Here is a 14022-nt window from a genome sequence, read left to right as displayed (position 1 = left end):
TTTTGTATTGATCCCAATACGCTAACTTCATTATTTTTATACCGCTTATAATGTTGCACCGCGGTTCCGTTTTAAACCAATTTTATCTATACTATAATATTATAAAGCTGAAGGGTTTGATTGTTTGTTTGTTTGTTTGTTTGAACGCGCTAATCTCAGGAACTACTGGTCCGAATTGAAAAATTCTTTCAGTGTTAGATAGCCCATTTATCGAGAAAGGCTATAGGCTATATATCATCACGCTACGACCAATAGGAGCAGAGTACCAGTGAAAAATGTTACAAAAACGGGAAAAATTATGTTTCTCTTATGTGACGCAAGCGAAGTTGCGCGGGTCAGCTAGTCACTTATAATCGCATCATCATCATGCACGATCGCAAATTATCTACATAAAAAAAAAGAATTCCGTGTGGAATTAATAAAAACAAACAAGTATACGTAAATATCTTAATATTTATTTCGTAAATAATAATAGTAGACAATTAATTAATAATTATAACTAAGTACTCGATATTTTAGTTTTATAAATAAAAGTAACGATTAGATAAATAATTAACAAGAGGTATAAATAGGGCCCGATTTCTATGTAGGTATTATTTATTTAGTTAATATATCTTTCCTGCTCATCATTTTGCGTTTATCAGCCGCCTTCTTTTGGGAGGGGGTGAGGGGCGTCACTCTGATGATCATTCTGTCGAGGTGTTCTTCTATGTATCGATACTCCACGCAGTTCTCAGGTAACTTGTTGCCGTCCACCTGCACGCGGAGGACACCAATCTTTTTCGAAGCGTCGTTCTGATACTCGGCGACTTCGAGCAGCACCGGCAGGCTCGAGTAGTCCAGGTTATTGTAGGACAGGTTGAGAGACACGAGCGCCATGTTGCCCATCGAGTACGTCACGTCGTCGTGGGTCGTCGTCTGGTCGCTGGTGAAGGGATGCATGAACTCGCCGATGGTGTCGATGGCCAGAGCGTACGCCTTCTGCTGCATCATCACCCTGGTCATGGAGGCGTCCAACGATGGAACCTTCCGTGCCCGCGGGGAGACCAGCCTGCCCTGAGACTTTCTAGCGGAGGAGTCGAATTCTTTCGGTTTCTCCGTCATGATGGTCGCTAAACAACTCTTATAAACGTCCTTCTTCAGTTGGTGGTAGGACATTAACTTCTGTCGTTTCTCTCTCAGTTCTGCTGGCGAGAGACGAAATTCTTTAAGACTGTTAAAAATACAGATAGCTCCGAGGCTAGTGATGCGGTTCCCCGCTAAATTAATATAGTGCAGAGAACGATTCTTCCGTAGAACTTCGCCGAGCACACACGCGCTCCGGTCACTTATTCTGTTCCCGGAGAGTATGAGTATGTTGAGAGTCTTGGAGGCCGGCTTCGGGTAGTCGAGGAACGAGAATATCGTGGTGCAGTCGTCGTCGTCGAGCCAGCAGCGCGCCAGTGAGAGCAGCCGCAGCCTGGAGGGTTTCTCGAGCAGTACGTAGTAGTTGCGCCGGATCACCGGCGAGTCGTCCAGCCACAGCTCTGTGATCTTCGAATGATCGTGGTACAGCAACTTAGATACCTCGTAGAGACACGGGGCGTCCAGGCGACACCGGCGTAACGTGATTCTGTTAAAATTAGGATGAAACGGGATACAGAAGGCAATTATTTTAATAAGCAGTCGAGGCACGCGGAGACAGCGTGACATTAAGCACTCGGTGAGCTTGAGGGAGCGGTCCAGCATCAGCACCAGCTCCAGGGCGTCGGGATCCCCGATGCCGTCCATGGCGGAGGAGCAGATGTCATCATCTTGTATCAAGGCAAGTTGATCATGTTTTGATTGTACGCGCGCCTTCTTCTCGTTTGGATTATAATCCTCTGTAACAATTTGGTAAATAAAAACTTTTAATGTGTAATTTCTGAATATAATTCACACTCGGCTTTTTTTATAAAAGACTAAGGGCGCATTTTCATTGGTCGATAAGTCGGTCGTTAGCCCGAATTCATATGCTTGCGGCTATAATGGCCATGGAATTCCATACTTTAGCTCCCATGCGGGGAGTCCCCGCATTCGGGCTAACGACCGACTTATCGACCAATGAAAATGCGCCTTAAGCTACGTAAGTTGCACAACAGTAACTTGTAAAGTAAATTCCGTCAAAAAGGAATAATATGTCAATCATAATTATGACAAAATAAGTATGAGCTCACCAATTTGTACGATGATCTTAAGATTGTACTCAGCCTGGAACTGTTCGCTGGCGTACACGATGAACACCGCCACGTCAGCGGGCGTCGGCGGTGGGACCGGCGGCGCTGACTCGTCACCGTCATCCGCAGGAGCCATCGAACACTTTCTAATATACTTTTACTAATAATAACTACTTAAAATAATAATTAAAAATATGTATGTACTTTGATTATTTTCTAGTATAATTAAGAATAGAGAACAGAATTTGACAGTTTATATTTTTTATTTTGAAATTTCGTTGTCAGCTTTCGGCCGGTTAAAAAATGAATCCACAGGTGAATCTATCATACCTCTTTGAAGACTTCTGTTTGATCATTTGTATTTTTATGAGAATATGGGGCTATCTCCACGAGCGAGAGAATCGCGACGAGTCCGCCCTTATATCGTCGGACAATCTCCACGAACGAGCGATAATTCCGCCGCGTATCGTCGCGTCGTGAACTAGTCGTAACGGAATCGCAGATTTTCCGCGGCGACTCGCAACGGTATCCCCGCGTTTCCTTGTTTAAAAAGCTTCTCGAAACGAGAGGCAACGCTGAAATAACGCTGCATTTGACAGCGCGCCCGCTGTGCGCTCGTCGCGAGCGCGCGGCGGACCCGCTGCTAGTCGCGGCCGACTAGCGACGATGTAATGATGTTTCGCGCGCTCGATGCCACTCGTCGCATCGCGGCGATAATATTGCCGTGTGGAGACGGTTCCGTAGAGAGTGTATAGAAATACGTGGCACGACGATAATATCGCCGCGATTCTCTCGCTCGTGGAGACAGCGCCTAAGGTAATACGATTTTTAAGCACTACAATACAGAATTCGATTGTACGCTGATACTCTCTCAAAAGATGGGCTAAAGGTAAAATGCACAGTATACACTTGCTCAAGCTATTAATTGACAACTACCGGGACATGCACTCCAAACCATGGAGATTCAGTTTAAATCCCACTAAGCGGTCACTCATCAATGGAATGTTCTATGTGACAGAGCACTTTGATGAGAGAGTTAAAGAAATTACAATAAAGTACAAATAAAACTCAATATTGTTGGCCTAAACTCATTTATTATGCCAAAAGTAGTAGGTACGGTAGATATAATTATATAGTGTTAGTTGTTGGTGTCTCGCTTGACCCCGCTGAGCACGATGTACGGGGACTGCGTCTCTCGCTGCTTGTCCTGCAGCATCTGCAGCGTGCCCAGCGGCGTGTCTGTTGAACTCATCTTCTTCATCAACTGTGGAGAGAAAAAATTGTTAGACGTCATATACTTACATTATGGTGAACTTAAGTGATATTATTTAGTCTTGTGTTGGATTTCTGCTTACTGCTATGAAAAGCAGGTGTGTTATTTATGCTTCAAGTTGCTTTCTTGTTGATTTTAAATTGTATACCTTTACAGCCATTTTGTCGATGCATTGGAGTCGATGTGTATTTGTAGCAGTTTCATGTTTTAAGTTATGCTATTTTGGTGACTTTGGTACCATTGACTAGAGCTTTCAACAAGTTTCTGAATTCGCTAGTAATTCTTTTAGCTTTAATAACTTGTAATTGTTTATTCATGGAAGAAAATAGCTAGTTTTTTGTACAGATGAAGTTCAATAAGCAAAGCATGTGTACGCACCCCCTCCTGCACGGCCTTCTTGATGCGCTTCTCCTGCTTGTTCTTGCCGGGCCCCTTGCCGTGGAACTTGTGCGACAGGTAGCGGAAGGCCTCCTTGGGGCACAGCGGGCGGCCGTCGTCGTCCACGTACTCCAGCTTGATGTTGGGCCGGAACGTGGTCTTCTCGCGGAACTCCTGCAGCGGGCCCGAGTGCCCGCCGCGCTCGCGCCGCCCGTACTTGTCGTCCTCGCTGGAAGAATTCATGAGTGTGTGAGATAAAATGTGTTATTTATCCATCTAAAAACATCGCATTATTATATTATACCTAGGACCTTTTGTTCTTTTGATTTTAATCGTTTGCATAGGATAGACACTCAAGAATTTCATCCTATAACCGTGAAAAGGAAAACTATAGCGCGAAGTTTTTTTTTGACAAATCGTATCGCGCCGGGAAGTCGTGGGTTCGATTCCCACACGAGTCAATTAATCGTGCGATCCACAAATAGTTGTTTCGGGTCTGGTTGTACTTTGTGTCTGTTGGAAAAGTCCCCGCGACACAAGAGCAATTCTTAGTCCAGGAATAGTCTTTGTTTAAATAAGAAAAAAATGATAGTGATAAGTACCCGTAAGTCTTGTCTTCGATGGAGTAGTGCCTGGCGGTGAGCAGGTGGCGGTGCGCGGAGGGCGGGGCGGGCGCGTTGCCGGCTCGCTCCAGGTAGCCCTTGCTGAGCGCCAGCTGCAGCGCGCCCCACACTCCTGCGCCTAGGGATGGTTCCGCCTCCAGGCCCACGCATGATCCTGAACACACAATCAATACTAGTTAAAAATATATCCAACAATTTCTCCATTGGTCCAACATTAAACGTCCGACAGCTAACTAATTCGCACCGAGGCTACTACTTACTAACCAATATGCGAAATTATTTAAAAAAGTTTGCTTCATGGTTACTTATTGACTAAGTTCTAAAAGTGTTATGTATTTCGACTCGATATTGGACCTACCTACACAAATGAGGCAACCCACATCAGGTTATTTCTGAAATATCGAGACATTTTGGCTAGTATAGGTTCATTCTACAATGGACTGTTGTGTTTATCGATGAGTAAACAAAAAAAAAATATTAACATACACAATGAATAGTTAGACCTCTATATAAGTATTAAAACTGAATGATTAAAAATATGGGTTGATTCATTTTTCATTTAGGGCTCACGTAAGTAGTTTAAATTAATGTTGAACATAATGATATTTACCCGCAGCTAAGTCAGCAGGCTTTTCATTATTGACATCCACTCTGCTCCATGCACTACCGGCGTCGGGCACCTCAACCTCCGGCTCCACATCCATGTCTTCCCGCTCGAAGTCCTGCAGAACACATTAAATCTATTACAAAACCATGCCAAAACACTAGTTTGACTTTAACTTTGACACACCAAACATAAGGTTGGATACTTTAGACTTTTGCATAATAGCCGTTTACTGTTTCAAAATGCAAGTAGGTTCTGTAAAGTGATGTATTCCCAACACAACACTTTAGAACTTTATAAGATAAATATTAAAACGAGATGCTGGCTGTTAGGCAAGGAAAGTTTTTAAGGATCAAGTTGCGTTTTGGCCTTTGGCCTCCGCCTACCCAAATGAGAAAAGGTGTGATGTGTGTATAAAAACAAATATAAATATCCTGTAGTTCACATTGTGATATACGTACCATGATCTCGGCATGGTGGTCCCTGTTCCCGGCGAGCCCGTAGGTGGGTATATCTCCGAGCGTGCGGCAGAACTCGGCCGTGGCGTCCAGCACCATGGACGTGCCGCTCGTCAACGTCTCCGGGTCCGGCTCCTCCTTCACCTTCTCCAGGATCTCTTCCACCTGGTAACACAATGAACCACGTTTAATGTTGGTACGTAATATATATTAACGCGACTACCCCAAAGTATAGAACACGTATTTTATTATTAGTTTGGGAAAAACTTAATTACTGATAGCATAGAAAAGTAGAAGTAAAAATTGAAATTACGTTGTGTAAGCTGTGTTGTTATCGCCGCCGATTTTATACCTATTAGCATCGACCTAGATTCGTAGATAGATAGAATGCATGTTTGCGTTAATTCCTGTATTATTTTATCAAATAAAGATGCAATGCGATAGTTTTAAAGTTTCGACAGTCTAGATCCTGTAGCTTCTAAGATTAAACACATTCTACAGGCACTAATTGCCTTTGCCACAATTTCCGTATCTAACATTTAAAGAAATATACCTTAGGTACTTTGAACTGCGTCTCTTCAGCGATCTCCGCTTGCCTCAGCCGGCGGGCTCGTGCCAGCGCCGCTTGTAGTTCTGTGTCGGGCTCTGTCTCCTCGTCGTCTACTGCCAGCGGCTTTGATAACAGCTCCGGTTTTACATCTATAAATATGAATACACAATTATTGTTTAACTGTTTAACCATGCCGATCATGAGGTTAATTAAAACAAGGTTGTGTGGTCATTTTAAACAGTTTTTTTACATTTGAGTATGCTGCAGAATAAACTAATAACTATTCAAATCATGTAGGTTTAGCTTCTTTGATAACAGGCCTTTGACCATATAAATGCATAAAGAAACAATTTAACGAAAAGGTATGTTACTTATTAGAATTTCATAACAAATACATAAGAGACTTGTAAGTAATAGTTACCTGTGTCATCAGTGTCGAGGGGTGCGTTTCCTTGATCATAGTCGTCCACATCGATCGGCTCCTGTTTTGCTTTCTTACGTATTTTACCCTGTAACGAGATTATACGTTAATATTATCTGTTATAGAACAACAAATTTTAAGGGTTAAAGAAGTTACACCATGATCGCCTGCTTTCAGGAAACTGGATAATAATATATTTCTCTTAATTTACATTAGAATGCCTAATCAAATACTTTATCAGTTTTAAAGATTTCGAAGAATTAAGTTAAATGCATTCAGGCGGTTAAAGACTTATGTGAGAGTTATATAATAATGTCGAGTGTACCTTTTTCTTAGGTTTCTTGAACTTGGCCTGTATCTCGTGCTCGTCCATGTAGTCGGAGGCGATCTGCAGGCTCGGCATGCGCAGTGTCTCCAGGCGCTTCTCACCGCCGCCTTGCAACTTCTCTTGCCTCTGCACACGAACACAGTATACAATAAATATCATATTTGAAATTAAGTTGGTTATGCCTATTATAAATAACAACTATGCCCTGAAAGAGTGGACGCATCGCCTTAAAATTATACAGAAAATTAATAGGGGTAAGGCGACGGCCATTTACTTTACCACATTAAACTCTCGTGATAAAATGACTTTTACTCTAGTGTGTCACAATCGTCAATATCGTATAGAGTACAATGAGAGTTACATCAAAATTTATAGTCAGAACATTTAAGTATTAAAAACTTGCAAATTTTTACTCACCATGAGTTCCCTAAACTTGGCAGCTTCAAAGGCGTCTTCGTCTCCAATAAAGAACCCTTTCTGTTTCTCTGCCTTCCCCGCGTCGATCTCGTCGTCGTACTTGGCCAGCACGGGGCGCTGGTAGCCCAGGGCCGCCGCCTCCAGGTCCGCCTCGTCGTCGTATGCACGGTAACCGGCTTTAGCTTTCTTTGCTTCTAAAAGATTCTGGGAAAGACAATTAATTATTTTTAGAATATCATTGTAACCTAAACAGTAAACCTGTACAGTAGGAACAAACAGGTTATGAAACTATTAGAGATTACACTCATAGTAAGTAATTTCTGGGAATTTAATTAACACTCAAACATTACTTTATTTTGATGACTAGATATCGAATTCAGAACATGAAAAAATATATATACATTGATAAGTGGTTAACTAGTACTACAGTACTTCACAGAACAAGATCTTGTCTGTAAATCAAAATGTAAACATACAAATGATTAGTTACCTTCTTAGTTCTCTCGTCATCTACTATGTTCACGTTCACAAGTACATCTTCTTTGTCTTCAGCCAATACGTCTTTGTCAGCTAGTGTCAGCACTACTTCACGCTCATCACCGATCTGTCAACACAATAAATGATTTAATAAATACGAGGATATGGTGTGAGGAACACCAACTATCAGTAAACCCCAAAAAAACAGAACTAATCCTTTTCACCAACAAAAGGAAATTACCGGACCTCGAACTACCAAAACTATTTAACACCAAACTCACCCTGTCAACTCAAGTGAAATATCTGGGCATGGTTCTTGACAACAAGTTGAAATGGGCGAGTGATATTGTAGCAAAAACTAGGAAGGCCTGCATAGCGTTCGGCCAGTGTAGAAGAATGGTTGGTAACAAATGGGGTCTCAACCCAAACATAACACTCTGGCTATACACATCAGTTATCAGACCTTCTATCACCTACGGATCAGTTGTATGGTGGCCCAGAACACAACTGACAACGGTAAAAACAAAACTCCAGAGCACACAACGCCTAGCATGTGTAGCCACCACTGGATGCATGAAAACCACTCCATCAAATGCACTTGAGTACCTCCTAAACCTTAGGCCCTTAGATTTGGTTATACAGGAGGAGGCACAAGCGACTGCCTTAAGACTAAAAGCAAACGGGCTATGGCAGCAGAACCCAGAAACAACACACACCAAAATTCTGCAAGGTATCCTGAAGGAAATACCACTTCTCGATGCACCTACAGATAAAACGCCATGTCACCACGTTTTTGACAGAAGATACAATATCCAACTCAAAGAGGAATCTAAAGATGACTCTGGCATCAACGAAGTTAGGATATACACTGACGGATCCAAAACCGCACTTGGTACAGGAGCCGGCGTCTTCTCGAACGATCTAAATATCAAAATATCAGCCACCCTAGATAAACTAAATACAATCTTCCAAGCAGAATGTATAGGAATCACTAAGGCAGCACAAGCAGTCGCAGCCAGAGATGTCAGAGACTTTAAAATAAAAATTGTCTCGGACAGTGCATCCATGCTACAAGCCTTACAAAATAACGTTATAACATCTGCCCTTGTTCTGGAATGCCATAATGCGCTCCAGGCTATTGCACGTACGAACACGGTTACCCTGCAATGGATCAAAGGGCACAGCAAGTCAATGGGAAACGATGCAGCTGATGAACTAGCTAAAAGGGGATCAAATGGAACAGTACTTGGACCGGAACCACTACTGCCTATCCCCCAAGCACAAATTAAATCTTGGCTGAACAGAAACACCGAAGCGAAACACCTAAAAGAATGGAACAACAGCAAAGGTTGTAGGCAAACTAAGGCTGCAGTTCCGGTGGCACCTAAGAATCTTGCCCGCAACCTTATCAGTCTAAAAAGGGACAAAATACGCAAGGTAATAGGAATCCTAACCGGCCATTGTCCCCTAAACAAACATCTATGTACAATAGGTGTGATGGACAGCCCTCTGTGCAGAGGATGCATGGAGGCAGAGGAAACACCACAACATGTACTTGTGGAATGCAACAGCGTGGTGGACCAACGAGCGCGAACAAAAATATTGACAACAACGCTCCAGGAAGCCTGCAGCAACTTGAAAAAGCTACTGAAGTTCTGGGAGGAACTAGGATGGCTGGAGTGAGGGTGAATCAACGCAACAATGTGAGAGGGTAGATACACGCACAAAGGCCCATTTAAGAGGCTAAGTGCGGAAAAAGCCCAGGAAACCTAACCTAACCTAACCTAAGAGGATATCTAAAGACTTATTTTAAAATACTGATTGTTATAAGATATTCCTGATTTCATTGAGGCAAATTTACTGTTTCCGTGGTGTAAACAAATTTTAGCAGTAAAATTGCAAATACGCTTATTTTCGTTCCAGATAATTATGGAAAAGACCCCAGAAATTTTGCAACGCGAAACAGCTATAGGACAGCAACCATGTCACCCCAGGGTGACAACTGGGAATTTTCTTCCTACTTTTATTCCCAGTTGTCATCCCAGGAGACAGTGTTAGAGGGGACAGCTGGGAATATACCCTATAACCTACAACAAATATTATTCACGGGTATAAACGTACCGCGTTCAAGTCGTGTGCAACTCTAAGTCCCTTGAGCTGGTTGGCGGTGTAGCGGCTCTGTTTGTCGGCCTGCTCCTCCTCCGCCACCAGCGCGCCCACGCCGAACACTTCGTCCATCTCGTCTAGCATCGCCGCCTGTACACAAACAAACATTAATAAACATACAAGATGAGGTGGCTCTTTTTGAAAAACAGAACACTTTTATCATTGTCATTGATATTTTTGAAAGAAAATGAGAAAAAGTAATTTCAAAAATTTTCTTTCTATTAAATAACTGACTGGCATTTACAGTGAAGTTGTTTTAATTCCTTTTCGTATCCTTGTTATGAAGACACTGAGGTGTTCTTGAAACTAATATTGTGTCAGCTTACCCTTTTAGCAGCTTGTCGTTTCTGTAGTTCTATATCTCTTGATTTTTTCACCCAGGCGGATGCGTCTTCTTCATCTGAGTCCTCACCCAATAACCTTGTTTGTAATCTATAACAAACAATACAACATAATTCATCAGAGTCTCTATATCATCACTCTATAACATCACTAATAAATAATGGTTCTTGTGTCGCGGGGACTTTTACTAACGTACATAACAACGGACCCAAAGTATAACCAAAACCAAAACAAATATTTGTTCCGTGTGGGAATTGAACCCACGACCTCCCAACGCTCTGGAAGTGGCGCGGAGACCACCTTAACTACTGCGCCGCAAAGGCTGTCAAACAGTTTTACGCGGAAAAAATACCTTTCACACCTGAAAAAGAGAAAATATCTTTTACATAAAAATGAGTAAGAAGCACTTACTTTTGTTCAATCTTCCTCTTCTCCTTGCGTTCCTCGAGTTTCTCTCGTATCTTTTCTGACTTCTTCTGTGCTGCGATGTTGGTGGCGGGCTTGTGGTAGAACTCGCCCAGGTCGTCTTTGATCTTGCCATCCTCTACAATAACAGAACAAAAATGTTTAGTTCTTTGTCTTTTCAAAAGTCAGCCGTTTGGGAAGCTTGGTATAATTACAATGTGTGTGAGTTATGGTGCATTTATAAACACAGAATACATAGTTAATATTAGTTCTGATTGGAAATAGAACCCACAGCTTAGAAGGAATTGTTAGGGGTCACTTAAACTTTAAGATTCTTAACCATTATTCATTGTGCCACACACAACACAACACACTTTTGATTCAATTAACAAGTTATAAATAATCTGTTTGGTGAAAATAGCAATTCCAAATGTGACTGGCACTCACCTGCAGGTTTCTCAGCAAGTTCAAGAGGTTTGAGTCCAAGTTTGGCTCGGAGCTTGTTGGTCTCCTCGATGGACAGGCTTTCCTGCGCGCCTCCGCCCGAGGTCGGGCCGATGGAGGCGCTGCGCTCTGATGTGCGGGCCTCGCCATCTGAACTCTTCTCCCTCTCCTTGCTGCGAGGAAACAAATGAAATGCTTGATCAGACATGCTGAATATGATTACACAAATACCATAGTTATTCAAAAGATCTAAAAATATTGAAGTTTCCAAAAGAGTGATGAGTGGTTTGTTGTCAAAGTAAACAACAAGGACATGTCTCAAAGTCATTATTAGCTATTTGCTTCATCTATACTAATATTATAAAGCTAAAGTCTTTGTTTGTTTGAACACGCTAATCTCAGGAACTACTGGTACAATTTGAAAAAGTCTTTCAGTGTTAGATGCCCATTTATCAAGGAAGGCTATAGCCTATATATCTTCACGCTACAACCAACAGGAGCAGAGTACCAGCAAAAAATGTTACAAAAACGGGGGAAAAAATTGCTGTAGCAAGAAGACACAAGACTATAATTACCATTTTTCTACTTCTTGATCAAAAACATCAGGTAGCAAGCCTCAATATTTACCTGAAACTATCTCTGTCCCTGTCTTCCCTTTGTGCTCTGTGATGTTCCCTGGCACGCCTGTCCCTCTCCTCGCTGTTGCTCCTGGTGCTGAGTGCCACCGGAGGCTTGTCCTTGTGCAAGTGTGAGTCTACCGGCACCTCCTCAACTGCAACAACAAGAGAACGCTGGGTGTTACTCTACACCTAACTGACTGACTGCATTTTATGTTGATAGTGATAAGGAACTGATGGTAATAAGTGTAAGTAATAAGTGTGTCTGTGTTCTTTTATAAAAAATACGAAAATTGTGGAGAAGAGATTTCAGATTCATATAGTACTTTAGTTCTATACTATAGATCTGAAATCTATGCTGAAGTTAAGCTTTTGAATTAGGTGTTATATGATTTTCAATAAGTGTACCTAAATGCTTTTCAATTCATATTTGAACATGTGTACAAAATTAAATATAGTAATTCAAGTAAATCAGACTGGCTTTGTGTAGGAGAACTGGTAAAAAAACAAAGGTTTTCTCAAGAATAGGTATACTCCATTACAAATAAATGTTTAAGAGGGACTGACTAATTATTAAAATACAGAAAACATGATATAATCACATATTTTCAATCTTGTTTGATTTTTAAGTCTGAAATTATGAAAAAGGGTTTCTGACCTAATTACGAAGTAGATAAACAAAAATTTATTTATATAATGAGTATTTGAATTGTATTATTTATAAGAAAATGTTTCAATGCATATGAAAAGTAAATAGCACAACAAAGTACTATACAAAAATAAGCAATAAATAGATACAACAATATATATCATAATCTGTTTAGAAAAAGGGAAATAATAAATTAACATAAACCTTTTTACATAATAAGGAAAGATTAAGAACTAGTTGTTTTAGGAAAACTATGTTTGTTTTTAAATGAACTAAAACATGGGATGTTTCGCAACATTGAGTAATATTATTATTTTGAAGTATGAAACTTATTATTGGTAATACTTTTCTGGTATCGCTCAGGCCATACAACACCACAATAGGCTGATTTCCAAAGATGTATGGAATAACAAAATTGTCCCTGCTAAGACAATCTACTTTTAGAATTACCTGCTTGGTTGAATCTGGTCAACAATTTTTTAGGTAATATCATGGTGAGTTGTTGACACGACAGAAGAAGAATAAGGTTGAATCTTACCATGTGCAATAGCTTGTTATCTCACACAACTTTTGTAAAAAACAGCCTATTGTAGATTTAATAAATATAAATAGTTGTCAATCTCTTTGAAAGGTCGTAGGAGATTGTCCACTCAGTAAATTATGTTTTATAGTAGGTTTTACTGCAGCTTTTAGGATTTTGTTGGTCCTTTCAATTCTGCATTGTCGTTCTCTCTCCCGAGCCATCTTACCATACCTACCTTTCGACAGCAGCGCACTGGACGCGGTGGCCCTTCTCGAATGCCACCGAGTCTGAAATAACGAGCAAAACTTGCCATTATTTTTGCCAAACGAGAATCCCGCCAACACTAGTCACAGTTTCCAGTACAAAACTACATGAAAATAATTAAAATCAAATGGAACAAAAATACACGACCATAGAACTAGGACGCCATCAAACAAATTGCGCGTAAATAGGTAGTTCAAAGTTACGTAGATGTTCTGGAAACCATCATCAGCGTCTGGCGTAATTTACTCAGATAAATAAAGAAGTTCAACTAACCGTCAGGGGAGCGGTCTCGTTTTCGATCTTTATGTTTGCGATGTCTTTTGCGTTCTCGTTCCTCGGTTTCCAAAGGAGATCGGGACCTACTCCTGTGCTTCTTCTTTTTAGATTCCTTATGTTTATGCTTTTTGGACCCCATTATTTTAGTAGGAACACTGTTATTTGATTAGTTTACAAACAATTCAGGCAAAAATTATAAACACGTTGCGTTGATCAAATCAATACAAAACTACGCCATTATACGCCATTTTGTGTTGATAGTGACATTTGAAACTGTCATGCACGGTGTTTATTTCTTATCTTCTTTACACTTGGGGGAAGTCTCATAAAGCTATCTCTTTCTAATGCTTGACAATAAAACTAACTCAAATGTTGAAGACCTTGTATTTCACAAGTTCGCACTGTCATTCGAGAAAATTATTGTTGCGTTCACATTTTATGATTAATTAACATTACTGCTAAATACTTCTATTATTTCTGTGCTAGATGCTATTTTTTTAACAATTTTCAATTTTTGTGATTTTGGTACACAAAATATCCTAAAATAGAAAACAAAAAGAGATTTAGCACTGCTGATTACTGATTAATGATCAGTGTAATGTTTAATTGCAC

General features: G+C 40.8%; 2 protein-coding genes across 2 annotated transcripts; both read right to left on the bottom strand.

Moving 5' to 3' along the window:
• Positions 1 to 437: 437 nt before the first annotated feature.
• LOC142975225 (uncharacterized) lies at positions 438 to 2331 on the bottom strand. The gene is made up of 2 exons (XM_076117956.1): positions 2196 to 2331; positions 438 to 1862 (listed from the first exon to the last, which is right to left on the bottom strand). The coding sequence occupies exons 1-2, from the start codon at positions 2329 to 2331 to the stop codon at positions 598 to 600; spliced, it is 1401 nt and encodes a 466-aa protein (XP_075974071.1). The 3' UTR covers positions 438 to 597.
• Positions 2332 to 3269: 938 nt separating this feature from the next.
• On the bottom strand, positions 3270 to 13669 carry LOC142975423 (U4/U6.U5 tri-snRNP-associated protein 1). Its single transcript, XM_076118242.1, has 16 exons — positions 13408 to 13669; positions 11709 to 11853; positions 11085 to 11254; positions 10644 to 10776; positions 10217 to 10322; positions 9846 to 9980; positions 7738 to 7851; positions 7248 to 7451; positions 6828 to 6956; positions 6503 to 6590; positions 6085 to 6230; positions 5535 to 5696; positions 5080 to 5191; positions 4449 to 4623; positions 3847 to 4075; positions 3270 to 3459 (listed from the first exon to the last, which is right to left on the bottom strand). Exons 1-16 carry the CDS (start codon positions 13547 to 13549, stop codon positions 3334 to 3336), a joined length of 2316 nt encoding a protein of 771 aa, XP_075974357.1. The 5' UTR covers positions 13550 to 13669; the 3' UTR covers positions 3270 to 3333.
• Between the last annotated feature and the right edge of the window lie 353 nt (positions 13670 to 14022).

This window comes from Anticarsia gemmatalis, chromosome 9 (assembly GCF_050436995.1).
Source record: "Anticarsia gemmatalis isolate Benzon Research Colony breed Stoneville strain chromosome 9, ilAntGemm2 primary, whole genome shotgun sequence".
NCBI lineage: Eukaryota > Metazoa > Arthropoda > Insecta > Lepidoptera > Erebidae > Anticarsia > Anticarsia gemmatalis.
This window is presented reverse-complemented; position numbering and strand designations above follow the sequence as displayed.

Excerpts from the sequence above, each read along its gene's own strand:
- LOC142975423 (XM_076118242.1), bottom strand. The coding sequence starts at position 13,549 with ATGGGGTCCAAAAAGCATAAACATAAGGAATCTAAAAAGAAGAAGCAC. Across the intron at positions 9,981-10,216 it reads AACGACAAGCTGCTAAAAGG|GCGGCGATGCTAGACGAGAT; the intron begins GTAAGCTGACAC and ends GTTTGTGTACAG. Across the intron at positions 4,076-4,448 it reads ATCGAAGACAAGACTTACGG|CGAGGACGACAAGTACGGGC; the intron begins GTACTTATCACT and ends GAATTCTTCCAG.
- LOC142975225 (XM_076117956.1), bottom strand. The coding sequence starts at position 2,331 with ATGGCTCCTGCGGATGACGGTGACGAGTCAGCGCCGCCGGTCCCACCG. Across the intron at positions 1,863-2,195 it reads TAAGATCATCGTACAAATTG|AGGATTATAATCCAAACGAG; the intron begins GTGAGCTCATAC and ends AAATTGTTACAG.